The sequence below is a fragment of the Canis lupus genome, chromosome 30 (genome assembly GCF_003254725.2).
Source record: "Canis lupus dingo isolate Sandy chromosome 30, ASM325472v2, whole genome shotgun sequence".
Lineage (NCBI taxonomy): Eukaryota > Metazoa > Chordata > Mammalia > Carnivora > Canidae > Canis > Canis lupus.
The window spans coordinates 16,657,393-16,684,626 of record NC_064272.1 but is presented as its reverse complement, the minus strand read 5'-3'; the positions used below and the strand labels follow the sequence as shown (position 1 = coordinate 16,684,626).

General features: G+C 38.9%; 2 protein-coding genes across 4 annotated transcripts in view; both read left to right on the top strand.

Moving 5' to 3' along the window:
• TRPM7 (transient receptor potential cation channel subfamily M member 7) overlaps positions 1 to 10,530 on the top strand; it is a 114,362-nt gene extending 103,832 nt beyond the window's left edge. For both annotated transcript variants that reach the window (XM_025472808.3, XM_025472809.3), the window contains exon 39: positions 9,038 to 10,530. In XM_025472808.3, the coding sequence (XP_025328593.1) occupies positions 9,038 to 9,168 (131 nt within the window). In that variant the 3' untranslated portion in view covers positions 9,169 to 10,530. The remainder of the gene's footprint in view (positions 1 to 9,037) is intronic.
• Positions 10,531 to 22,283: 11,753 nt separating this feature from the next.
• USP50 (ubiquitin specific peptidase 50) overlaps positions 22,284 to 27,234 on the top strand; it is a 46,119-nt gene continuing 41,168 nt past the window's right edge. Inside the window, exons 1-4 of one of the 2 annotated variants that reach the window (XM_049104016.1) lie at positions 22,284 to 22,511; positions 23,704 to 23,898; positions 24,177 to 24,372; positions 26,990 to 27,199. In XM_049104016.1, the coding sequence (XP_048959973.1) occupies positions 22,459 to 22,511; positions 23,704 to 23,898; positions 24,177 to 24,372; positions 26,990 to 27,199 (654 nt within the window). In that variant the 5' untranslated portion in view covers positions 22,284 to 22,458. The remainder of the gene's footprint in view (positions 22,512 to 23,703; positions 23,899 to 24,176; positions 24,373 to 26,989; positions 27,200 to 27,234) is intronic. The other variant, XM_025472814.3, reaches the window with a different exon arrangement.

Here is a 27,234-nt window from a genome sequence, read left to right as displayed (position 1 = left end):
AATGTATAAAATGTTAGCAAATTTGGTCACTACAATACTTTATTAGGCCAAGGATACAAATATATATAATTTAATAAGTGGATCTATGCTTTCTTTAATTGCTTATAAAAATACAAAATTGTTGATTTAATAGGTATTTATTATGTGTCTTTTGGATGCCAAGAATTGTGCTAGGTGTTGACAATACATTAGGGAACCAGACAGATGTGATCTCTGCCCTCAATGGAATTTAGTCAAATTTGAATACAACAGGATTAATAGGGAGTTATAGGACTGTCATAAATGCCAAGTAGAAGAAATACAAAAGGTAAAGCAAATGCTACCTGGGGAACTAACAGATTGCCTGAAATTGAGGGTTAAATAGACTTTCAAGTTAGCCTGGAAGAGTTGGGGAAAGAGTATTCCATGAAGTAGGGAACAGGAACCACAGATAAATTCTTTCAGAATTGTAATTTCATTTTTATATTTAAAGAAATAAAATTATGATGAATCTTAAGTTATAGCAAAGACCAGTGGTTCTCACCCTTTGGTATGCATCAGCATCTCCTGTGGAACTTTTTAAAGATTACAAGTTCCTGGGATTCACACTTGAGCTGGGTTTTTTGAAGTTCTGTGATTATGACCAGTAATGTAATAGTTAAGAGCTTAGAGTTGGGAGCCAGACTGCATACTCCAGAAAATACCTGTATTATAGAGGTATAGTTTTGTTTGTTTGTTTGAAGATTAAATGAGTTGGTATTTATGAAGTACTTAGAACAGTGCCAAGCACATAGTAAGCATGTGAATAATGGTTTTTAACTTTTTAATCATTCATTGTTAGTGTACAGAATACCATTAATGTTTGTGTTTGTTTTTTTGGGTTTTTTTGTGTGTTCTATAACCTTTTAGACTCAATTCTAAGAGTTTTGTTTTGTTTTGTTTTGTTTTATAAACTCCCTGAAATTTTCTGTGTAGATAGTAGAGACAGTTATATTACTTCCTTTCCAACCTATTTACTTTTTATTTCTTTTTCTTGACTTTTTGCACTTGCAAGGAATTCCAATACAAGATTGAATAGGAGTAGCGAAAGTAAAATCTGCTTTGTTCCTAATCTTAAAGGGAAAGTGTCAGTCCTCTACCATTAACATGATGTCAGCTTGTAAGGGTTTTTTTTTTTTTTAATTTTTTTTTTTAATTTTTATTTATTCATGATAGGCACACAGTGAGAGAGAGAGAGGCAGAGACACAGGCAGAGGGAGAAGCAGGCTCCATGCACCGGGAGCCTGACGTGGGATTCGATCCCGGATCTCCAGGATCGCGCCCTGGGCCAAAGGCAGGCGCCAAACCGCTGTGCCACCCAGGGATCCCGCTTGTAAGGGTTTTGTAGATGCATTTTATTAAGTTGAGAAAATTTTCTTCTACTTGTTTCCTGAAAATTCTTACCCTGAATGGGTGTTTAATTTTGTCAATTTTTTTCAGCATCTATTTATATGGTTATTTGTTATTTCTTCTTTAATAGGTTAATAGTACATTGTATTACATCGATTTTTGAAATGTTGAACCAGTCATACATTCAGGACAAACTACTTTGTCATAATATTATCTTTTTTAATATAGTTGAACTCAGATTGCTCATATTTTGTTGAGGCTTTTTATGTCTGTGTTCATGAATAACATTTGTCTACATTTGTTTTTCCTTGTACCATTTTCCCTTCTTTTGGTATCAGGATAATAAAGACCTTAAAAAGAAGTTAGAAGTGTTCATACCTCTTCTGTTTTGGGGAATAGATTATATAGAATTAATGCTCTCCCTGTTTTATTTTATTTTATTTTATTTTATTTTATTTTATTTTATTTTATTTTATTTTATTTATTTTATTTTTTTAATGCTCTCCCTGTTTTAAATGTTTGATAGAATTGTCTGATGAAACATCTCAGTCTAAAGTTCTTTGTGAAATGGTTTTAAATAAGTTTAATTTTTTTAAATAGAGGACTATTGGTTATCCATTTTTTTGAGTAAGTTTTTAGTAGTTTGTGTCTTTGAAAGGAATTGGTTTGTTTTATTTATATTGTCAAATGTATGAACATAGAATTATTTATATACTAATCTTTTTTAATGTTTGGGTTCTGATGAATCTTCTCTCTTATTATAGTAATTTGTCTTTTTTGTTTCTTGGTCATTCTGGCTACAATATGTAAATTTTTTTGTTTTTAAGATTTTATTTATTTATTCATGAGAGAGACAGAGAGAGGCAGAGACATAGGCAGAGGGAGAAGCAGGCTCCCTGTGGGGAAGCCTGGTGTGGGACTCAATCCTAGGACCCCAGAATCATGACCTGAGCCAAAAGTAGAAGCTCAACCACTGAGCTACATAAGTGCCCCTACGGTGTGTCAATTTTATCGATACTTTCAAAGAACAAGCTTTTCGTTGTTTTACTCTATTTTTTCTGTCTTTCTGCTGGTTCACATCTAGTTTGTTTTTTCGTTTGTTAAGGAAAAAGCTTAGGTTATTGATTTGAGACCTTTTTCTCTAACAAAACATTTACTGCTATAAATTTCTCTTTAAGCATTACATTGACTGCATCCCATAAATTTTGATATGTTTACTTTTGGTTTTATTTTCTTTAAAATATTTCTTCTCTTTTGAGATTTCCTCTTTGACCTAGGAATTATTTGCAGCATCTTTCTTAACACTCAATTATGTGTAAATTTTCCAGATATCTATCTGTTGTTGATTTTTTTCATTCCATTATAAGAGAGCATACTTTGTATGATTTCAATTTTAAAAGATTTTTTCTTAACTTAAAAGGATGCAGTTTGTGAATGTTGCATATGCACTTGAAGAGAATATTATAATGTTGGATGGAATATTCTGTAAATGATAATTAAGGAAGGTTTTTAGTTTTTGGTAGTGTTGTTCACTACCTTTTTATTCTTGATGGTTTTGTCTCCTTGCTCTTGTTGATTGCTTAGAAAGGAGGTCTTGAAAGTGCAGTTGTGGATTTGTCTTTGTTACCTTCAGTTCTATCAGTTTTTTCTTCATGTATTTTGAAATTTTGTTATTAGGTACATACACATTTACAGTTATTATATATTCTTGGTGAATTTATTCTTTTCCTTTTATGTAACACCATGGTAATTCTCCTTGTTCTGAGAAATCTGTTTTGTCTAATACTAACATAGCTACTCCAGCTAATTTTTGATAAATGGTTTTATCAGATATCTTTTCCAATTTTTTTGCCTACACGTGTTAGTTATATTTACGTGGGCTCCTTTAAAAAAATGGGTTTCTGCTGAGTGAAGTAAATAAGTCAATTGGAGAAGGACAAACATTATATGTTCTCATTCATTTGGGGAATATAAATAATAGTGAAAGGGAATATAAGGGAAGGGAGAAGAAATGTGTGGGAAATATCAGAAAGGGAGACAGAACATAAAGACTCCTAACTCTGGGAAACGAACTAGGGGTGGTGGAAGGGGAGGAGGGCAGGGGGTGGGGGTGAATGGGTGACGGGCACTGAGGGGGGCACTTGACGGGATGAGCACTGGGTGTTATTCTGTATGTTGGTAAATTGAACACCAATAAAAAATAAATTTATTATAAAAAAATTTAAAAATGGGTTTCTTCTATACAGCCTATAGTTGGGTTTTAGGTTTAATTAATTTTATTTTTTTAACTTAACTATTTCCATTTTTAACTGGTGTTTCAGACATTTTACATTTAATGTAATTTTTTTTAAGATTTTATTTTTATTTACTTATTAATGAGAGACACACAGAGAGAGAGGCAGAGACATAGACAGAAGGAGAAGCAGGGTCCATGCAGGGAGCCCGATGCAGGACTCAATCCTGGGACTCTGGGATCACACCTTGAGCCGATGGCAGACACTCAACCACTGAGCCACCCAGGCATCCCCAGTTAATGTAATTATTGATGTGGTTAGATATAGATCTTGTTTTATTGTTTTCTGATTAATAACTCTTATTTTTTTGTTTTTTTATTTTGTTTATTTTTGGTTTCCAGCCCCCCTTCTGTTTTTTTGCATTTATTATTATTATTTTTTTTATTGAAATTCAATTTGCCAACATATAGTATAACACCCAGTGCTCATCCCATCAAGTGCCCCCCTCAGTGCATGTCACCCAGTCACCCCATCCCCCGCCCACCTCCCCTTCCACTACCCCTTGTTCATTTCCCAGAGTTAGGAGTCTCATGTTTTGTCACCCTCTCTAATTTTTCCCACTCACTTTCTCTCCTTTCCCTATAATCCCTTTCACTATTTTTTATATTTCCTGTATAAGTGAAACCATAATATGATTGTCCTCCAATTGACTTATTCACTCAGCAGAATACCCTACAGTTCCATCCACATTGAAGCAAATGGTGGATATTCGTCATTTCTAATGGCTGAGTAATATTCCATTGTATATGTATACCACATCTTCTTTATCCATTCATCTTTCGACGGACACCAAGGCTTCTTCCACAGTTTGGCTGTTGTGGACATTGCTGCTATCTGTTTTAGTATTCTTTTTTTTAAAGATTTTATTTATTTATTCATGAGAGACACACAGAGAGAGAGAGAGAGAGAGGCAGAGACACAGGCAGAGGGAGAAGCAGGCTCCATGCTGGGAGCCCAATGTGGGACTTGATCCCGGGACTCCAGGATCATGCCCTGGGCTGGATCGCTGAGCCACCCAGGCTTCCCTGTTTTAGTATTCTATTTTGTATCTGTTTAGTTTTTTAGTGGTTGCTCTTAGTTTTTCTTATCAAGCATGTGTGTGTTTTGTTTTCATGCTTGAAGGATATTTTTACTGGATCTAGAATTTTTTTTTTTTTTTTTTTTTTTTTTTAATGATAGTCACACAGAGAGAGAGAGAGAGAGAGAGAGGCAGAGACACAGGCAGAGGGAGAAGCAGGCTCCATGCACCGGGAGCCCGACGTGGGATTCGATCCCGGGTCTCCAGGATTGCGCCCCGGGCCAAAGGCAGGCGCCAAACCGCTGCGCCACCCAGGGATCCCTGGATCTAGAATTTTAGGTTGATACTACTTTCTTTCAGGGCTTAGAAAATGTTGTGCTGCCTGGGTGGCTCAGTGGTTGAGCATCTGCCTTTGGTCCAGGATGTGATCCCAGGATTGAATCCCACATCAGGTTCCCAGCAGGGAGCCTGCTTCTCCCTCTGCCTGTGTCTCTGCCTCTCTCTTTCTCTCTCTCATGAATAAATAAATAAAATCTTTAAGAAAAAAAGAAATTGTTCTGTTGTCTTTGGCCTCTGTTTCTTTTGATGAAAATTTCACTGTCATTTGAATTGTTCTTCCCCTATATGTGATTTGTCATTATAATCTTGCTCCTTTCAAAACTTGGGTTTTTAGCAGTTCGATTCTGATATGTCTAGTTGTAGCTTTCTCTGAGTTTATCTTGGTTCAGGTTTACTTAGATTCTTGAATTTACAAATTTATGATTTTTATAAAATTTGGGGAGTTTTTAGCTGTTCTTCAAATATTTCTTCTGCATCAATCTCTTTTCATTTGTTTCTGGAGCTCCCATTATAATAAGAATATTAGACTTTCTGATATTTCCCAGGGACTTGAGTCTCTGGGTATTTCCTTAAAATTATTTTTTTATCTGTTTAGACTGGATAATTTCTGTTGATCTATCAAGTTCACTCTTTTCTTATTCTTCATTTCTTCATTATGCTTTTAAGCCCATACACTGGATTTGTTGCTTCAGTCATATTTTTCAGTCCTGTAACTTCCTTTTGGTTCTTTTTAAACTGATTCTCTGCTTAAAACTTGTTTTTCCATTCATCTCAGGTCTGTTTGCCCTGCTTCATAGAGCGTGGTTACAGTAGCACTGTAAAGTCTTTGATGATTCCATCTGAGTAATCTTGAGGTTGGCATGTTTTGTCTTTTTCTTTGAGAGTCTTTGAGACTCCAGTAATTTTAGAATGTGTCCTGGATATTTTGAATACTATGAGATTCTGGGTTTTACTAAAAATTCTCTAGAGAGTGTCAATTTTTGTTTGTGTTAGTAGACAGCTCAGTTAAGCTCAATTTACAAGTCCCAGTCTACCTTTGTAGCTGTGATTCCAATGTCAGTTTGATTTTCAAAGCCTTTGCAGTATTTCTCAGATCTCTTTGACTACGTGTCAAACATGGTCAAGTCTGGGGACTGAGTGGAGGTCTGCACCATAGTTTAGTCCTCGAAGCCTATTCTGTGCTGTCTTTCCACATGTGTACCACTCAAGGGTGAACTTGGGATTTCATACACAAATTTAAGGTATCCCTCTCCATTTTCTTCCGTTCCATGATTTGTGATTGTTATGGGCCTCTTTTTGAGCAGGATGGAAGGGTGGGGGACAGATGGGGTATGCTGATTAGAAAGCCAGGATTGTGGCCTCCCTGTACTGTCATGCATTTCCTTCAACTGAGTCCATTTCTGATGCTAATAGCAAGGAAAAAGAAAACAAAAAAAACTTTTTGGATCATAAAGATACCCATTTTTTTAGTTCTTGTGGTCCCAGAGAAGGGTTTTTCTCTTGCTCAGCTGCCACCACTCCCAAGAGTGCCTCTCCATGACTGGAGCTTGTTTTAGGTAATAGCCAGAAGAGCAAAAAGCAAAAAATAAGAAGGAGGGCATTCCCCCTCAACACTCTCCATCCCACAGAGTCCTCCTTCCTGATCCTCTGGCTAGAAAATCTTAGAGCTTTTTCTATCCATGTACATTTCTGAGATCAAGCTATCTATAAGTCTAACCTAGAAATAAGAGAGTGAAAAAAAAAAAAAAACAGGAAACTTACCATCAATCTAAGTCATTCCTTAAGTTTTGATCCCCTTCCTCATTATTTCTGCTCCTACTTTTCAGGACTCTCAGATAGTGGCTTTATGTTTATGTGAAGGGTTTTTACTTGTGATCTGTGATAGAGTATGCTTAGTCCATTTTAGCCAGAACTAGAACATAGCAGTGGTGAATTTAATAGGAAGCCCAGATATAATTTTTATTTGGTTATTATATAACATAAGTTGTATGTAATTATATACTGTATATAAATTATACAATACCATTTGGATCCAATGATATTTTAAGTATAGTATATCTATTTTTAAAAAATATTAATATAATCAGGATTTTGTAGCTTGAAAGAGACCCTAAAAGCAATCCAGTCCAAATCTGTCATTTTCCAAAATATATCATTAGAGGTCAGATGATCTATGGTTATACCATAAGTTAACAACATTTTCGGGACTTGAATTATAATTGGGTTTCTCTCTATTGTTCTTCGTGTACAATACAGCTACAGGTTAATTTGCATTCCCTAAGGCCATAGTGGCACAATCTTGAATTCAGAATTTATCAAAACTTAACTTGTTAAGTAGCAAATATGTATTTAGATCATTGGATACAGGCTACCACTCAAAATGAACAGTTCATATTCTGGGTTTTATTTTATATGGAGATAAAAAGAAGTATAAGAATATATGCAGGACTATGGTTAGTTTTAAGTAAAATTTGATATTACTGCATTGTTTTACAATTCTGCAACTGTTGTCTGTAATTCCCAAAATTATTTCATCCTGTCCCATAGGTATAAATGTAATCTAAATACTGATAGTATCAAATTTAAACTAAAGACATCTCATGCTTCCTGAACTCTTGTTTGTATACTCAGTTTCCTGCATCTCTACTGGGATACTGTGGATCTTTATAAGTAGTATGTCCATTCCAGAACTCTGGAGTCTCATTTACCACCTCTGCACTTCCCTATCTCATTAAAGTTTTTACCCAGTTGTGCAGGCTCAAAACCTAAAAGCTGATCTGTTTTTCTTCTCTCACCTTTCTTAGCCAATCTGTCAAATTTTGTCCACTCTGATTCTGAAATCTTCCTAGAATTCGTCCATTTCTCTTAATCTTCGTTGCCACCATTCATTTCCTGTGTTCTTGCCAAATGCCCTTAACAAGACTTCAAGTGACAGAATAGTCAGTTAAATTTGGTTATGTTCTTCCTTTAACACTGCTTGATACCTTCTGCTTACTACCTTACCTTAGCTTGCATCTCATAGATCAGGGGTCAGCAACTTTATAGTAAAAGGCAAGGTAGTAAAATATGGCCAAATGGCCTATATCACAGCTACCTGGCTCTACCATGGTAGTACAGAAATAGACATAGACAATCTGTAAACAAATGAGCATGGCTCATTCCGATAAAACTATTTACAAAAATAGGTAGCAGGTGGGATCCCTGAGTGGCGCAGCAGTTTGGCGCCTGCCTTTGGCCCAGGGCGTGATCCTGGAGACCCGGGATCGAATCCCACGTCGGGCTCCCGGTGCATGGAGCCTGTTTCTCCCTCTGCCTGTGTCTCTGCCTCTCTCTCTCTCTGTAACTATCATAAATAAATAAAAATTAAAAAAAAAATAGGTAGCAGGTGAGATTTGGCTCACTGACTATATTTTTGACAACCCTGGGCCATTAACTGCTGCTTGACCCCATTTGCTAATAGTCTTTCCATCAGTTACTACATGCAAGCATGCAGTCTTCTTGTTATTTTTAGGAAACAGCACATCTGTTTCCTTTTTACAGTCTTCAGTTAATCTTCCCTCTGCCTAGAACACACTTCCTGGAGCTTTGAGTCATTTTTCAACATTCAGGTCTCTACTCAAATATTACCTCCTTTGCCTCTTCTGCTCAGCCTTGTCTAAAAGAATCCGCTTACATACCATCTCCTATCTGGCCCTCATCATACTGTTTGCTTCAAAGCACTTTATTACTACACAATTCTGTTAATTTTCTATTTGTGTTTTTTCATCCAGAAGAATATAAGCTCCATGAGAGCAAGGACCTTATCTGACTTGCTTATTGCTCTTTCTACTCTTACATGAGTTACTGACTTATGGTCAGAACATAATACTTACTTTTCAATGAATAAATGATTTCATTTTTATGTATGTAAATTTGAGACTTTAGAAGAAAATTGATTTAGAAAATGTTCTTAATTTTTCATTTCTATGAAATATTGACTGTTTTTCCTTTCCTCTTTTTTTTGTGGTTATGAATATAGATCTGAAGAGGAATGACTATACACCTGATAAAATTATATTTCCTCAGGATGAGCCTTCAGATTTGACTCTTCAGCCTGGAAATTCCACCAAAGAATCAGAATCAACAAATTCTATTCGTCTGATGTTATAATATTACCGAATCATTGATTTAGCCTGCACCTAACAAAAATGTTACCTTGTAATTTTTCCTTCAGGAGGAAATTGGTAATAGAGAAAAGTGTGTGCAAATGAATATGCTAATTCTGGCACAGTTAAAAGGTCAATATTCTTTTGGCCTGTTTAAAGTAGTCAGTCAGGAACTCCCTATAGGATACAGCTGGCAGCTGTTAAACTTTAAAGGTAAAGGAAAATTAGTATTTATAACTTTTTAAAGGGCTCTTTTTAGCAGAAGATTTCATTTTGACTTTGTTCTGATGAGGGTGATACCCTCGCTTATGTGGTGCAATACCATTAACCAAAGTTAAGTGTCTGTGCAGATTTTATTGGCAGCTGGTTTACTGCCGTTCAGCTAGTGAAATGAAGAAATCACTCAGCCTTTTGGTTAAATGGCGGACGTCTTCCTCAGTGTGTTTTAGTGTGTTCAGTGATGATGTCACTAGTTCCCAGCTAGATGCTTGTTGGCCATGGGAAAGGAGGTGAGTTGTTATTCTAGATCCATAGGGATACAAGAGCCCTGAGCTGAAAACCATTTTCTAAGAGGGACTTATGAATCAGGATTAGGCTTCATATTTAAGGATGGAGCTAGTTTTTTTTGTTAAATAGAGCCCAAATTGTGCAAAAGTATTAGTGTGTTGGTTTTTTTTTTTTTAAACATTGTTTTATCAAGTCCTTGTTAAGTAGAAGAAAGCCATGGTAGACTGGTATAACCTAAATATATCAGAGGAGAAACTTAACTTGCTATTCAAGAGAAGTTACCTTGTAAAAAGAGTTAAAGTGCTTTTTTCCTATCTATATCTAGTGACAACCTGGAAGCTACATACTTCTCCAAAGATTTTATTGACCAGTATATCAAATCAGAATGTAAACATAAATTCTTTCATATATTTAAAATTGTGTAGGAACATCTGAACATGAGTATTGTTTGTGGTACTTATTTAAGAAACTGAGTTGGATTATCATTATGTGATGTCGGGAGATTGCAATGTAACTTTATGCCAATAAAATGTAATTTAACTGCCCCAGATATTGTTGAATACTCAACAAGAAAAGCTTTCATCTTACTAAAGTTTTATGCTTTGATTTTTTTTGTTTGTTTGTTTGTTTCCTAGGTACTAATTTTAATTTTTATTTAGGAAGGAGCAGTGTAAATCTTACTTGTATTCAGTAGTGTATCTCATAGATACAGACAAGGCAAGAAGAGATAAGCTGTTTAAATAGTGTTTAATATTAAAGGGGGGGAGAAAGAAAAAGTGTATTAAAGATATTATACTATATACATTTTGTATATCATAAAATCTTTAAAAGAAATTAAATAAATTTATTCTTGTTTACAGATGTTTAGTGAGTTGAATCATTCTGAAAAATTGTTTTCACAGTGTCAGTTTTTTTAAATAAACCATTTTGTACACCTAATAACCTTTTCACCTGCTGCCCTGTACCCCCCACCCCCCAAGATTTATTTATTTATTTTGAGAGAGAGCGAGCATGTGTGTGCAAGCGTGGGCAGGGGCAGAGGAAGAGAATCTCAGGCAGACTCCCCTCCCTGCTGAGCACAGAGCTTATAATGTGGGTCTTGATCCCATGACCCCGAGATCATGACCTGAGCCACCCAGACACCTCCCCTCTTTTTTTTAATCTGTTTCTTGTTATGTCAGAATATGGGGATACGGATTTTGTTTAATATAAAACTGTTTAATTTCATGTTGATTATTTTCACTAGATAATAATAGTGAACTTAATATATACCAGGTATTACTTAAGTACTTTACATATGTTGACCCATTTAATCCTTAAAACAGTCTTATGAAATAGCTATTATTATCAGAAACTTATTTTCTATTAGAAAATAAAAGCTTTAGGTAAAGTAACTTTCCTAAGATTCTTATAATTAGTGCAGCTCTATTCTTATAATTATAGCAGCTCTAGGATTCAAATCCAGGAAGACTCGCTTTTGTGTAGTCTCCTGAGCCTCATGCTATATTGACTTTCAAGGATGATGATGATTGGTTTCTGTATCAGTTCCTGGTTGCTTTTCTGAAATAAATCTCCATAACTTTTCTTTGCTAATTCTGGAAAGTAACAGTCTATCTGAAAACCACATTTCTCATTCCAAAGAACTGTGATCTTTCTTTAGGTTACTGAATTTCATCATTATTACTCTAGTCCAAAAATGTCATTTGCTTAATCTCTTTAATATTTTCTTCTCAGTCTCATCCTACTGAGAACAAAGCTCTATCTCTTTACCAAATTACTTCTTAAAACATCTGCAGATGTTCTCTGATAATATGCCTTCCTCAGTCTGGTGATATGAGCCATCATTATTTTAAAAGTAATACATGTTGGTTTTATCGGAACATAAGGTGAAGATTTTAAATCTTTTTCCCCCATTAGAGGAAAGGACCCTTCAGATTTTTCACTACTGTAACACCGAACACCTTGCATAGGCACATGGCTTGTGATAGGCACACCAGTAAAAAACCATGTTTACTGCAATACCAAACTTTCTCTTGAGAAAGATAAATAATAGTGATACAGTCTTTGTCTAAGTGGACAATCAAGGCAAGAGTACCCAACAAATAGTCACCTGTCATTCAGCTCAAGTAATTACTTGAAAAAAAAAAAAAAAGGATGAATCTAGAGGCAGGGATTTTTGTGATCCTCCTTATTTACTTGATCTGCTTTCGTTTCCTACCTAGATTTCACACAAAGTATCTAAAGTTGACCCTCAGATCTTTCACAACTAGCAATTAAATGCTCAGTAATTACTGGAGTGAAACCTCTCAACCACTGTGTGTCTCTGAAAACTTGGTCTCTGTTACCAACTGAGAGCTGTCTTACTTATTTTTGTATTTCCCCTAGTGCTTTACTGGCATATGTAGCATAGAATACAGATGCTCAATAAATATGTGTTGAAGTACCACAGAATAATTCTAATATTAGACCATTAGCGAGCTTTTTCTTTTTTTAAAAATAAATTTATTTTTTATTGGTGTTCAATTTGCCAACATATAGAATAACACCCAGTGCTCATCCCGTCAAGTGCCCCCCTCAGTGCCCGTCACCCATTCACCCCCACCCCCCACCCTCCTCCCCTTCCACCACCCCTAGTTCGTTTCCCAGAGTTAGGAGTCTTTATGTTCTGTCTTCCTTTCTGATACTTCCTACCCATTTCTTCTCCCTTCCCTTCTATTCCCTTTCACTATTATTTATAGTCCCCAAATGAATGAGAACATATAATGTTTGTCCTTCTCCGGTTGACTTATTTCACTCAGCATAATACCCTCCAGTTCCATCCACGTTGAAGCAAATGGTGGGTATTTGTCATTTCTAATGGCTGAGGAATATTCCATTGTATACATAAAGCACATCTTTATCCATTCATCTTTCAATGGGCACCGAGGCTCCTTCCACAGTTTGGCTATTATGGACATTGCTGCTATAAACATCGGGGTGCAGGTGTACCTGGGTTTCATTGCATCTGTATCTTTGGGGTAAATCCCCAACAGTGCAATTGCTGGGTCGTAGGGCAGATCTATTAGCGAGGTTTTTCTTACGTAAAATCTCAAGGTATGGTTTTGAACCTTTGAAATCGTTTTTCTTCTGAACTCTTTGGAAATTCCTCAAAGCAGAGTTGCTAACTGGGGTCCATGATTCTGCCCTGGTGGTCATGGGTGTTCACCATAAATAGCACCAATCAACAGTGCTTTCATGTGCTGCCCCACCCAACACTTAGCTCTCTCCTTTACTCTTTTTCTCAGGATTTCTATGCAATCTGCATCAATGGAACTTTTCTATCATCTTATCATATCTAAGGCATTTTAATAAAAATGCCTTAGTATGTGTTTCTAAAATCTAAGAACTGTGATATAGTCACACCTAAGAAACTAAGTTTCTTATTATCAGAAAATGTCATTCTCAAAAAAATTTTTTTTACAATTTGGTTCAGTCAGGACCCAGTTGAGATTTATTACACATTGCAGTTGCTTAACTTGTCTTTAAAGTTTCAGGGATCCCTGGGTGGCGCAGCAGTTTAGTGCCTGCCTTTGGCCCAGGGTGCAATCCTGGAGACCGGGGATCAAATCCCACATCGGGCTCCCGGTGCATGGAGCCTGCTTCTCCCTCTGCCTGTGTCTCTGCCCCTCTCTCTCTCTCACTGTGTGCCTATCATTAATAAGTAAAATAAAATAAAAAAAATTTAAAAAATAAAAAATAAAAATAAAGTTTCAATATACAGTCTTCTGGCATTTGCCCACCACCACCACCTAGTTTATTTTTTAAAGAACCCAATCATTCGTTCTAAAAAGTTTCCCACATTCAGGGTTTTGCTGATTATTTCCCTTATGTGCCATTTTACATGTTTCTGTTTCTTGAATATGCCATAAACTATTAGGTTTAGAGTCTTGGTCAAATTCAAGATTGAATTTTTGTCAAGAATATGTACCTCGATGGTGGTGTATACTTCCATTAGGAAACATGGTGCTGGTTGTCTTTTTTTTTTTTTAATTTTTTTTTTTACATTTTTATTTATTTATGATAGTCACAGAGAGAGAGAGGCAGAGACACAGGCAGAGGGAGAAGCAGGCTCCATGCACCGGGAGCCCGACGCGGGATTCGATACCGGATCTCCAGGATGGCGCCCTGGGCCAAAGGCAGGCGCCAAACCGCTGCGCCACCCAGGGATCCCACTGGTTGTCTTTTTGATGGTCATTACCTAGATCTATTAATTAGATCAGTGATTCGTGCAATGGACCACCAACCCTGAGGGTCCCCAGGGCACTGTCAGGGAGCCCACAGAGTCAAAACTTCTATAATTCTAAGATATTATTTGCCTTTTTCACTATATGGAAAGATTTACTGATGAGGCAAAATTCTTGATGGGTAAAACTGTTGGTATCTTGGCACAAGTCAGAGCAGTGGCACCAAACTGTACTAGTAGTCATACTCTTTACCCTCACCACAGTTTAAGAAAAAAAAGTCATCTAAAATGTCTGATCCGGGGGCCTGGCTGGCTCAGTCTGTGGAGCATGTGACTCTTAAGGAGTTGTGAAGTCAAGCCCCATGTTGGGTGTAGGGATTAATTAAAAATAATCTTTTAAAAGTAGATAAAATGTCTTTGATGTAATAATTTTTAATAAATCTTGACCCTTGGATACAGGTCTTTAATATCTGTGGAACAAAATGAGAAATACAAACACATAAAACTTGCTACATAGTGAAGTGCAATGACTGTGTTCAAGGAAAAGCACCTAATGTGAAAATGTGTCACTTTTTTCATTGTACATCATTTCTGTTTTGAAAGAGTGACTAGCGGACAAACCAGGGTTATTCAAACTTGAGGATTTGACTGAAGAGTAATAATACTTGTTAATGCTAAAATTTGAGATTTTAAGAGAAAAGTTGAATTTGGGGAACACTTGCCTATTAACACCAATAACATAACAGCTTCTCAATACTTTTCTAAAGAAATCAGTATTGATTTAACAACGGTTATTTTTGATAATATATCATAAAATACGTTAATGTTTGGAAATCTGCATAACCAGTTTTTTCCAAATGACGTGTACATGATATTATAAAGTGATGCATGTGTGAAAGGTGTACCAGAGTATGAAAAGATGATGAGATTTCAGATTCTGTACTACAGTTAATCTTTGGGAAACTACCACTTGTCCAATTTGGTTATTTTAAATAAGAATATCCACAGTTGGGATGCCTGAGTGGCAGTGGTTGAGCGTCTGCCTTTGGCTCAGGGCGTGATCCTGGAGTCCTTGGGATTGAATCCCGTGTCAGGCTTCCTGCATGGAGCCTGCTTCTCCCTCTGCATATGTCTCTGCCTCTCTGTGTCTTTCATGAATGAATAAATAAAATCTTAAAAAAAAAAAAAACCCTCATCCCCACAGACAGCTACAGTAATCAAGACAATGTGTTACAATATATGAATCAATAATTTATGGTAAGCTGATTTTTCACAAGGGTACCAAAACTACTCAATGGGGAAATAATACTCTTTTCAATAAATTGTACTGGAACAACTAGATACAAAAGAATGAAGTTGAGCCACCTGACTCCCACCATATACAAAAATTAACTTGAAATGAAGTGAAAACAAATATAAGAGCCAAAATGATAATACTAAAAAAAAAATGATAATACTCTTAGAAGAAAATCTAGGAGTAAACCTTTGTATCCTTGGAATAGGCCATAGTTTCTTAGATAAGACATCAACAGCAAAAGTAACCAAAGAAACAGTAAAGTTGAACTTCATCAAGATTAAAAATTTTGTGCTTTACACTATTAACAATGAAGAGACACCTCATAGGTTGGGAGAAAAAAAATTTTTTTAAAGATTTATTTTTTATTTATTTATTTATGATAGACATAGAGGGGGAGAGAGAGAGAGGCAGAGACACAGGCAGAGGGAGAAGCAGGCTCCATGCCGGGAGCCCAACGCAGGACTCGATCCCGGGACCCCAGGATCGCGCCCCAGGCCAAAGGCAGGTGCTAAACTGCTGAGCCACCCAGGGATCCCCTGGGAGAAAATTTTTGCAAGTAATATATCTGATAAAGGACTTTATAAAGAGCTTAACTAAATAATGAAGAGACATCCCAATTTAAAACTGGGCAAAGGATGTGAACAGACATTTCTCCAAAAACATATGAGTGCTCAATAAACACATGAAAAGAGTCTACATCATTAGCCATTGGGGAAATTAAAATCAAAACTACAATGGGGTGCCTAGGCGGCTCAGCGGTTGAGCGTCTGCCTTTGGTTCAGGGCGTGATCCTCAGTCCAGGGATCGAGTCCCACATCAGGAGCCTGCTTCTCCCTCTGCTTGTGTCTCCGTCTCTCTCTCTGTGTCTCTCATGAATAAATAACTAAAATCTTAAAAAAAAAAAAAAAAAGAAAACCTACAATGAACTGCCACTTCACACTCACTAGGATGGCTAGAATAAAGATATGATAGGTGTTGGCAAGGATATGGAGAAATTCGAATGCTCATATATTGCAGGTGGACATTTAAGTAGTGTTACAACTTTGATAAACAGTCTGGCAGTTTCTCAAAAGGTTAAATATTAAGAGTTACCATATGACAACAATTTTCCCCCAAGTGTATACACAAGAAAATGAAAATATGTCTACACAAAACCTTGTGCATGAATGTTCATAACAGCATTTTTTATAATAAACAAAAATAATACCCAAAAGTGAAATATGATAAATCCATATTATAGAATATTATCTGGCAATAAGAATGTTGAACTGATAAGTCATACATTTAAGGGCCTTTCGACTCTGTAGCTACTGTGTATATATACACTAATGCAAAGTGAAACTGGACAGACTTGAACTCCCATTCTTGCTCTTCCTCTTATTCCATGAATAACCAGCCAATTGAGCAAGCCTCTCTGATAATTCTGATCTCACATTTTTGTGAAGGTGCAGAGAGTTACGTACTCAGCACATAAAGGTACTCAAGTAATGGATTTGTTCATGCTGCCTTTCCTTAGGAATTCCAGTGAAGAGAGGAGTACATGATGGAGAACAGAACATTCTGAGAATAATTTTTCCCTTACAAAGAACTTATCTTGTAGCCTCTTCTGTTAAGCAAAGTATGGTTGGAATATGAGCACATGCTTTTGAGATATGTGGATGTGTATCATTTGCATAGAAGTGCTTAAGTCTGTTCCATTTTCATCTTTTGAAGGCACTTTTTAGATGCACTTTAAGAAAGACACCCGGGTGGCTCAGTGGTTGAGCATCTGCCTTCCGCTCAGGGCGTGATCCTGGAGTCTCAGGATCTAGTCCCACATTGGGCTCCCTGCAAGGAGCCTGCTTCTCCCTCTGCCTTTGTCTCTGCCTCTCTCTCTGTGTGTCTCTCATGGATAAATAAATAAAATCTAAAATAAATAAATAAATAAAAGATTCACTCTAAGAATGAAATTAGAAAAAGGGATGTAAAAAGTAGCGTTGAGCACAAATGTAAAGCTAAAACATCAAGATAATTCAAATAAAGTAATCATAAGTGCTCAATCATAACACATGTAAGGGAGTCAAAACAATGGAAAATAAGAGTTGAAAGCACAGAATAAATCCAAGTGATCAATAGATTGAAAGCTATACGAAGGTAAAGATTTGTATTTTATTCACTATTAAGCATCTAACACAGTGATTAACTTGAAGTAGATACATAATAAATATTTTCTGGATTAATGAAAAAGATGCAACAACTATCTAGTAGGAGTTCCAGGTGCAAGACCTAGAAATGAGGAAATAAAGTATGTACTTCATGTCACAGTTTGGTAACTCTATAAATACATAGCAAAAAATAAGTTTACAAAAAAAAAAAGTTTACAAAGGGAAAAAAAAAGCAGATTAACAAAAGAACTCTCACCTGTCCTCACGTATCCACGAGGCAAGAAAGCAACATTATTAGGAGAAAGGGAAGACTTTGAACCCAGCCATGTGATGTCATTCCCAGAAAGTTCATCATTTTCTTGGAAAATGTCAATCAAGGATATACTCAAGCAAAAAGAAGGATAGGATCTAAATAGGAAGACTTGAGATAAAAGCGGCAAGCAATATTCATAAAATACTTTCTGGCAAATATAAGTTGTATAAAATTTAAAAGTAAACTAGAATAAAACATTTTTAAATATTAGAAGAAGATTTAGGGGATGCCTCAGTGGCTCAGTGGCTGAGCGTCTGCCTTTGGCTCAGGGCATGATCCTGGGATTCTGGGATCGAGTCCCACATCAGGCTCCCTGTGGGAAACCTGCTCCTCCCTCTGCCTATGTCTCTGCCTCTGTGTGTTTCTCATGAATAAATTAAAAAATAAGTAAATAAAATAAAAGACGATTCAGGGAAAGATGGTACTTAAGGACACTAATAGTCTCATCTATTTGGGTGAAGTTACAGATATTAACTGACCAAAAAGTACTTTTACCTATGGGTAACCCTTTCTATCCTGTCTCACTATGTGATCTCAAGGAACTAAATAAATTTTCACACAAGGTCATTATAAGCCATCTAGAGCTTAAAAACCAAATAGGCTGGGATAATAATGATATCCCTTGCCATTCAAACTTTGAACCCAAATAGATTAAGATAACAAGGGCTACTTGTATATTTGTTGAAATATTTATAGGGAACAATCCAAGAATATTAAAATGATGTACAGCTTCTAGACAAGTCTGTGGGGAGGGGAGTTTTTAAAAGGTAATCCCAACGAAAGAAGCAAAAAAATAACCAGATTCCTTTCTTCCTTTATCCATTCACAATTTGGTTTAAAAGACATTAATTATTTGAGACCAATTTAGATGGGCCTTGGATTGTTGCTGAGCAGCAATGACCTGGTGTGAGGTGTCAGAGAAGGAGGATAAGCATGAGGTGTGTGGAATGTAATGGAGTGTGCGGGGAGCGGGGGCAGCAGGAGGGCAGCAGGGGGTTGATCAGATACGGAAACATACAGAAGATAACGAAGCTGTGACACTGTAATAGCATGAGTACATCTAGCTTCTAGATCTCGGCTTCTAAATACTATTCTCCAAAAGGAACCAGGGCTCTTAGAGAAATGACTAACTTCAGGACTGGGGCAGGTATGTCTAGAAGATCTTACTGCGCCAAAAGTAAGGAAGTGTTCAAGGAATGATGGAGACATTCAAACAGGCGCAGAAAACATCTTGAAGAGCCCTCTGCTGGCTAATCTGGAGACAATTTTTATATCAAAAATAAATGATGATAACATTGTAATCCATTAAATAAAGTAGGAATTCATGAATCCACACTGATTCGAAGAATAAACAAATAAGGAAAAGAAAAAAACTTGTCTTTATAGGTTACCAGTTGATGAACGTAGGTGAAATAATGGCATTAGAAAATCACCGTTTGGGGCAACCTGGGTGGCTCAGTGGTTTAGCGCTGCCTTCAGCCCAGGGTGTGATTCTGGAGACCCAGGATCAAGTCCCACGTCGGGCTCCGGCCCCTTGCATGGAGCCTGCTTCTCCCTCTGCCTGTGTGTCTGCCTCTCTCCCCCTCTCTCTCTCTCTGTGTCTCTCATGAATAAATAAATACGATCTTTAAAAAAGAAACACAAGGAACAAAAACTATGCCTTTAGGGGCCCCTGGGTGGCTCAATCGGCTAAGTGTTCAACTTGTGATTTCTTTTTTTTTAAATTTTTTTTTAAAATTATGATAGTCACAGAGAGAGAGAGAGAGAGAGAGAGGCAGAGACACAGGCAGAGGGAGAAGCAGGCTCCATGCACCAGGAGCCCAACGTGGGATTCGATCCCAGGTCTCCAGGATCGCACCCTGGGCCAAAGGCAGGCGCCAAACCGCTGCGCCACCCAGGGATCCCTGTGATTTCTTTTTATTTAATTAATTAATTAATTAATTAATTAATTTATTTATTTATTTATGAGAGAGAGAGAGAGGCAGAGACTTAGGCAGAGGGAGAAGCAGGCTCCATGCAGGGAGCTGGAGAGGGACTCAATCCTGGGACTCTAGGATCGCGCCCTGGGCCAAAGGCAGGCACTAAACCGCTGAGCCACTCAGGGATCCCCTCAACTTGTGCTTTCCGTTCAGGTCGTGATCTCAACCTACACATCAGGCTCTGTGCTATGTGTGTGGAGCCTGCTTAAAATTCTTTCTCTCTCTGCCCCTCCCCCCTTCATTCTCTCTGCCCCTCCCCCCTCAAGAATAGCAACAACAACAACAACAAAACTATGCCTTTAGCAAACATCATACTTACTGGAGAATTTTGTTTACAAAAAGATTTTATTTATTTATTCATGAGGGACACACAGAGAGAGGCAGAGACACAGGCAGAGGGAGAAGCAGCCTCCCTGTGGGGAGCCAGATGTGGGACTCAATCCCAGGATCCCAGGACCCCAGGATCACACCCTGAGCTGAAGGGAGATGCTCAACCACTGAGCCACCCAGGTGTACCTTACTGGTGAATTATTCAAAGCTTTCCCTCTTAGTTCAGGAATGAGCTAGGAAGACTACTATCCTCACTTCTGTTCAACATTTTACTGGAGGTGCTAACTAGTTCAAAGGGTAAGAAATAAAAAGCATAAGGATTGGAAAGGAAAATAATAAGTGATTTTTTTTTGCAGATGAGTTGAATGTGTGTAGAAAATCCAAAGAATCTTTATAAAAATTAGAATTTGAGTTTAGAAAGGTCCCTGGATATAATATCAACATATGAATATGAGTCCTGTTTTTACTGATGAGCATCAATCATAAAATGAAATTTTAGCAAGACTCTACTGATGAAGAAGAACTGAAGTATTTGGGAGAAGTTCACTGACTGAGCAGAATCACCACTGAGGGGACTTCATGAAGCCCCTTTGTAAATAGACCACAAATATAAAATAGCTGTAAGACTAGCACCTCTAGTTGCCAGGATCCCTCATACAGGCATCAAAGAATGATCTTTCTTAATGTTTTTGTGGAACATTAACATAAATACATTTGGAAATAAACGGGGTGCACGCCGTAGATGGACTCTTCAGAACCTTGCTTTTTTGGCTCACCAGTAATATATCTTGGAGATAAATCCATATTAAAATCATATTTTTTACATTCTTGTTTTTTTGAAAGTTTTGGTTTGAGATAATTTCAAACTTAGAGAAGAATTGCAAGAATTGTACAAAGGGCTCCAGTCTACCATCACCCAGATTCACCCATTGCTGCCATCTGGCTGCATTTGCTTCATCTTTGCTTTGTCACTTTATCCCCTTCCCTCCTTTCCTCATGTGTATCTGTGTCTCTGTGCGTTTCTCTGAACCATTTCAGAGCAGTTTGCACATATCAGGCCTCTTTATCCCTAAAATCCCTCAGTGTGTATTTCCTAGGAACAAGGACATTTTCTTTCATAAACAGGATATCATCTTATAAAATTCAGAAGATTCAACATTGATACAAAACTATTCACATATAATCCTATTCAGATTTTATCTATTGTTCCAATAATGTCCTTTTATAGCAATTTCTTTCCTGATCCAGGATCCTAGCCAGGATTGGGTATTTTAAGTGTCTTGTTTCTCCAGTTTGTTTTTTTCTTGAGAGACGGAGAGAATGAGAGCATGCAAGTGTTCACACAAGTGTGGGATGGGGAGAGGCAGAGGGAGAGGGAAAGAGAGAATCTCAAGCAGGCTTCACGCTCAGCATAGAGCCTGATGCAGGGCTCAATCTCAGGACCCTGAGATAGTGACTTGAGCCAGATACTCAGTCAACTGAACCACCCAGGCACCCCTCCAGTTTATCTTTTAATCTGAAATGATTCTCAGCCTTCTTTATCTTTCCTGATATTTACATTTTTGAAGAGTTTCTTCTTTTATAACCTCGTTTATTTTACTTACTGCAGAGCTGGGAAAAGAGAAATTGGATTGGCTCTAATGGTGTGTGTGTGTGTGTGTGTGTGTGTGTCTACACTCTCTTTGAACTATAGTTGGTGACCATGAAGAGAAAGACTACAGTCTATTCCAATGCTATGCATTTTTCAAAGCAGCAAAATCCAACTGCCTCCCATCCCGGAGTGAGAAATATTCCCTTGGGATCCTAAGAGTTGGATAGTCCCTGGGAGTGGGGATGGGTGCCCAAAGGGGGCAGGGTTGCCATAGTGGACTATGCGGAGGTAAATATTCTGTGTAGGTGTGTGATTCACACACACACACACACATATATATATGATATATATATGTGATATGTATAATATATATGTGATATATATACATATTTATATTCAAGAGAAACTGAGTGAAGGAGGAAGAGAGGTTATATGTTCAGTTCATTCTGTGAAATCTAATGTTTTTTTTTAGAAGGGGGTTGGAGAGGAACAGAGGGAGAGGGAGAGAGAGAATCTTAAGCAGCCTCATGTCCAAGCAATGCAGGGCTGGATCTCACAACCCTGAGATCATGACCGGAGCTGAAACCAAGAGTCAGATACTTAAATGACTGAGCCACCCAGGCACCCCTGAAATCTAATACTTTTATGGTTTTTAAGCAGCCAAGTTATGGTATCTCATGGCAACATGCTAGAATCTTGAGGATGAATGGAAATGATTATGATGCATGGGAAATCCAAGTTGGAATGTACCTGAAGTATATTTAAAAATCAGTTTGCAGCTACTGAAAGGGGAGAGAACCATATAAATTGTTTATTACAAACAAAAAGAGCCAAGGTAACAGGCTTTGAGAAATGAAGTTAAAAGGATTAAATGTAGCTCCTGAGTAGAAGTTCAACGTGGTTTCACTAAAATGACTTCGCAGCGGCCCCTCCCTGCAGATGACTTCAGCATCTACTACGTCCTGTGAGCCACTCTCTACTATAGCTTTCATAAGAAGTTCAGTTGGGCGGTGGAGGATACCATATCAAAGGAGTGGGGGTTACATGCCACATTTGGAAGGGTTCCCTCAGGTTTGACCCAGTGGGGGTCCCCCAAAGAGAAGGGAAGATGCCATATATATGTGTGTGTGTATACACACACACTGTTAGTTATTACCTGATATATAAATCCAAATAACTCAGTAGGTAGGTACGTAGGTAGATATTCCTTCTCTCCACATTCCACTGTACATATATATGTACATATTATATATATATAATAGGCAAACAATAAAACCATTTAAATGTAATAGTTCCTCTGTAAAACGAAATTTAAAAATAATTATACCTACCCCATAGAATTGTTGAAAGAATTATTTTAAGATTTAATTTATTTATTCATGAGAGACAGAGAGAGAGAGGCAGAGACATAGGCAGAGGGAGAAGCAGGCTCCTTGCAGGGAGCCTCACGCAGGCCTCGATCCTAGGACCCCGGGATCACAACCTGAGCCAAAGGCAGCCGCTCAACCACCGAGTCACTCAGGTGTCCCTTGTTGAAAGAATTAAATGGGGATGTGAGATGGAGCTTTGCCCAAGCTTCACACTCAGCCAGGAAGCTGCTGGAAGATTCTCTCTCTCTCTGCCCCTCGGCCCCTCCCTCTACTCTGGCACATGCTCTCACCCAAAATAAATAAACAAAACCAAACCAAAAAAAAAAAAAAAAAAAAGGGAATATAAAATGTGGAAGGAATGAACTAAGACGTGGTGGTGTTAAAGTGTGTTGGAAGTGACCACCAGCCTCCAACAGACGGCTATATACATGTGTATCCACGCGTCTATATTCATCTCACGACCCCAAAGGGTGACCTGAGTCGACATCAAGGGTCGGATACTTGACCGACTGAGCCACCCAGGTGCCTAAAACTTTGGAACTCTGAGGGAAAGTTCGCATGTTTAGCCAATGCGATTCTAGGTCTCTGCAAGGCCAGTATTCTCAGTCCCCTTACTGTGGTTTCGGGAAGAAACTTTGACTTCTGCTTAGTGGGCCGCAGGCGCCATTCGGAGTTCGGGAATAAGTCGTGCGGGTCAGGCCCGGGGCGGGCGGGCGGGCGGGCGCCCTCGGCCCTCGGCGGGCCCCTCAGAACGCTTTCCCTTCTTGGCCCGCCGCGCCTGCGCAGCGCAGAGTGCACGGATCCCCCAGACGCCCCTGCGCTGGCCGAGCTGCGTGCGAGCCCGCCGCGCCGCCAGGGGGTGACGGGCCTGCGCAACCTGGGCAACACGTGCTACATGAACGCCATCTTGCAGTGTCTGTGCAGCGTTTCGCCGCTGGTGGAGTACTTCGTCTCCGGGAAGTACATCACGGCTCTTCAAAGGTAAGGCCGCTGTGTTCCCTGCGGCCCAGCCCCCACTGCCTAGCCCCCCACCCCCGCCCCGACCTCCCAGGTGAGCTTCGGGAGGGAGCCCTCTCGAGCCCCCCCTCAGGCCCAGCGAGAGCCCCAGAGCCCCGGGCGCCACTTCCAGAGTGAAGAACCCCGCGGGGAGCTCGGCCGACAGACGGGCGTGGGTTTTGGTGTGCTGCCACCTGCCCCAGCTTGGAGGTGCCTTCCTTTCGGTGAAGTCGGCCGGAAACATTCTCTGCCCCTCTTCCAAGGGATTGCCGTGAGGTGGCCACTGCTTTCGCCTATGTGATGACAGACATGTGGCTTGGAGACTCAGAATGTGTCTCCCCAGAAGTATTTCGGTCAGCTCTTGGCAGCCTCTACCCAGCGTTTATGAAAAAGACACAACAGGATGCTCAGGAATTCTTGATTTATGTCCTGAATGAACTTCATGAAGCTCTGAAAAAAGTGAGTAGGATTAATGGCCTTGAAATAAGATAGACCTTCGGCTCTGTCAGCAACTTTTTTTCTTTTTTTTCTTTTCTTTTCTTTTCTTTTCTTTTCTTTTCTTTTCTTTTCTTTTCTTTTCTTTTCCTTTCCTTTCCTTTCCTTTCCTTTCCTTTCCTTTTTTCTTTCTTTTCTTTCTTCCTTTCCTTCCTTCCTTCCTTCCTTCCTTCCTTCCTTCCTTCCTTCCTTCCTTCCTTCCTTTCTTCCTTTCTTTCTTTCTTCCTTCTTCTTTTTTTTTTTTAAAGATTTTATTTATTTATTCGAGAGAGAGTCAGAGGCAGAGGGAGAAGCAGGCTCCATGCAAGGAGCCCGACGTGGGACTCGATCTCGGGTCTCCAGGATCAGGCCCTAGGCAGAAGGCGGTGCTAAACTACGGAGCCACCAGGGCTGCCCCAACTTTTACTTTTCATTCTTTCATCTGTTCTGTTAGTATTGCCCACTCTGTGCAGGGCACATTCAAGTCACTATTTGTTTTTGTTATAAAGATTTTATTTATTTATTCATGAGCAGAGGGAGAAGCAGGCTCCATGCAGGGAGTCCGATGCAGGACTCGATCCCGAGACTCCAGGGTCATGCCCTGGGCTGAAGGCAAACACTCAACCGCTGAGCCACCCAGGTGTCCCTCAAGTCACTATTTGAATTGGTCTGTATTTACCAAGCTTAGCTCATCTTCAGAATCACCCGAGAAGAGTTTTACACTAATTCTAAGACCCTCACTCCCGTGTTACTGAACTAGAATGTCCTGGGCTGTCCCTTGGGAAAGCTCACGTGGTGTTTCAGTGATCAACAGGCGTGGGAAACACTAATCTGTTCCCTTTGCAAATAACATCTGCACAGACTAGTTGTTTTTTAAGTGATAATCACATATTTTTAAATAAAAATATACTCCTCATGAGATAATAACATATAGAACTTTACAACCTAAAATACATGTTCATGGCAACTACAGACCCAAGAAAATAGGAAGCTCCGGGTTAAAGGACAGACCTCAATACTGCGAAGTTTCATCTTTGTGCTAAACATTCTGAACTTGAGTTCTTCACTGGATCAGGACATAACACTTAATAAAACATGAGATTGCCATTTAGGAAGGTGTTACTTTTCTTTGTAAGACTCGTTGCCTTCAGTCTTGATCTGAGACACATACTCACCAAAAAGAGATGCGTGGTTTTATGTAGTGTCGCTGTGCTGACGTTAGCTTACCTTATACTTACCATCAGGAAATATTTCAGTAAATGATGCAGATGAGAGGCATTGATGACTCTCATCCCTGATCCTCAGATTTCATTTTCCATTCCTGTGATTCCATTTTTCATTTTTACTGATAGAAAGATATTCATGGCAGCACTTTTTTTTTTTAAGCCGGAAGTTAGGGTGGTGGCCAGTAAAATCACTTAGGTCTTCATATGCACCCAATCTGAAATAAACAGCATTCTCATTCCCAAGACTAAAGTTGGCATTAGGGCCATCAAGTTACCATCAGGTGGAAAACCTCGGTAGTAGGGCATGACGAAAGAAGCAAGGCTAAGGGTAGCAGTGAGCACAGCTCCAAAGTGGAGCTGTCTGTGGAGCTGTCTTTTGAATGTCTAGTGAGGCCGTTCAACCACTGAAAAGCACCAAACTGCTCCCAGAAAGGGTATTCCTCAATATGAGCTAGATCAAATCAGGCTACAAGGCTAAATTGAGCTGCCTTAGCAATTTAAGGTTTGCTCTTTTAAAGAAGTTTTTTTTTAAAGATTTTATTTATTTATTCATGAGAGATACACAGAGAGGGCAGAGACATAGGCAGAGGGAGAAGCAGGCTCCCTGCGGGGAGCCCAATGTGGGACTCAATCCCAGGACCCCGGGACCACAACCCGAGTCAAAGGCAGACGCCCAACCACTGAGCCACTGAGGTGCCCCCAAAAAGTGTTTTCTAACAATAGAAGTAGAAGATGCTAAATCTGAAGGGGCTGGAGGGAGGACAGATTTCATTTATCTCCTCCATCAGTTTGCATGACTGAAAGCTAGTTCAAAAGCTTACTTGTCCTCTTCCCAAGAAGAACTGTCTCTAGGACCCTGTATCATATGATCATAAGCTCTCTGCTTCTGGGCACGGACATGTGTTTTACCAGCCTTAGTGTGTCATCATTCCTCAGCTTTGCTTAAGGAGGAAAATAACTGAATTATCAGAAATCAATCCTAATATATACTTTTCTTAAAAAGGGATTTACTTATTTAGAGAGAGAGCACAAGGAGGGCAGAGAATCTTAAGCTGACTCCCTGATGGGCTCAGAGCTCTATGCAAGGCTGGCTGGGGAGCCTCACTGGAGCTCCACACGGGGCTCGATTTCAAAGCCCTGGGATCATGACCTGAGCGGAAATCAAGAGCCCAACACTCAACTGACTGAGCCACCCAGTTGCCCCACATAACATGTACACTTAAGAAGATCTTACCTATGTATTGTCTGAATCCAAAATTAATTGGTTTCTGGTAGCAGTGTATCATTCTGATCGAAAAAAAAATCAAGTCATTCTGTTAAAAGCTTTCTTTTGATAACCAATAGTTGATTCGGGGCCAATTTGTTCCTTGATTCAGTACCATCGAAAAAGATCACACGAAAAAGGATCTGTTCTCAGATGCTGCAGGAAGGTGATTGCCAGTGAGTCCTCCATCATCACACAGCTGTTTGAAGGGCAGCTCAACTACAGCATCATGTGTTTGAAGTGTGAGAACTGTACTTACAAGAATGAAGTCTTCACCGTCCTCTCTCTCCCCATTCCATCCGAATATGAGTGCTCTCTTCAGGTAGGGATTCTTGCTCCTGGATACCATCTCAGGGC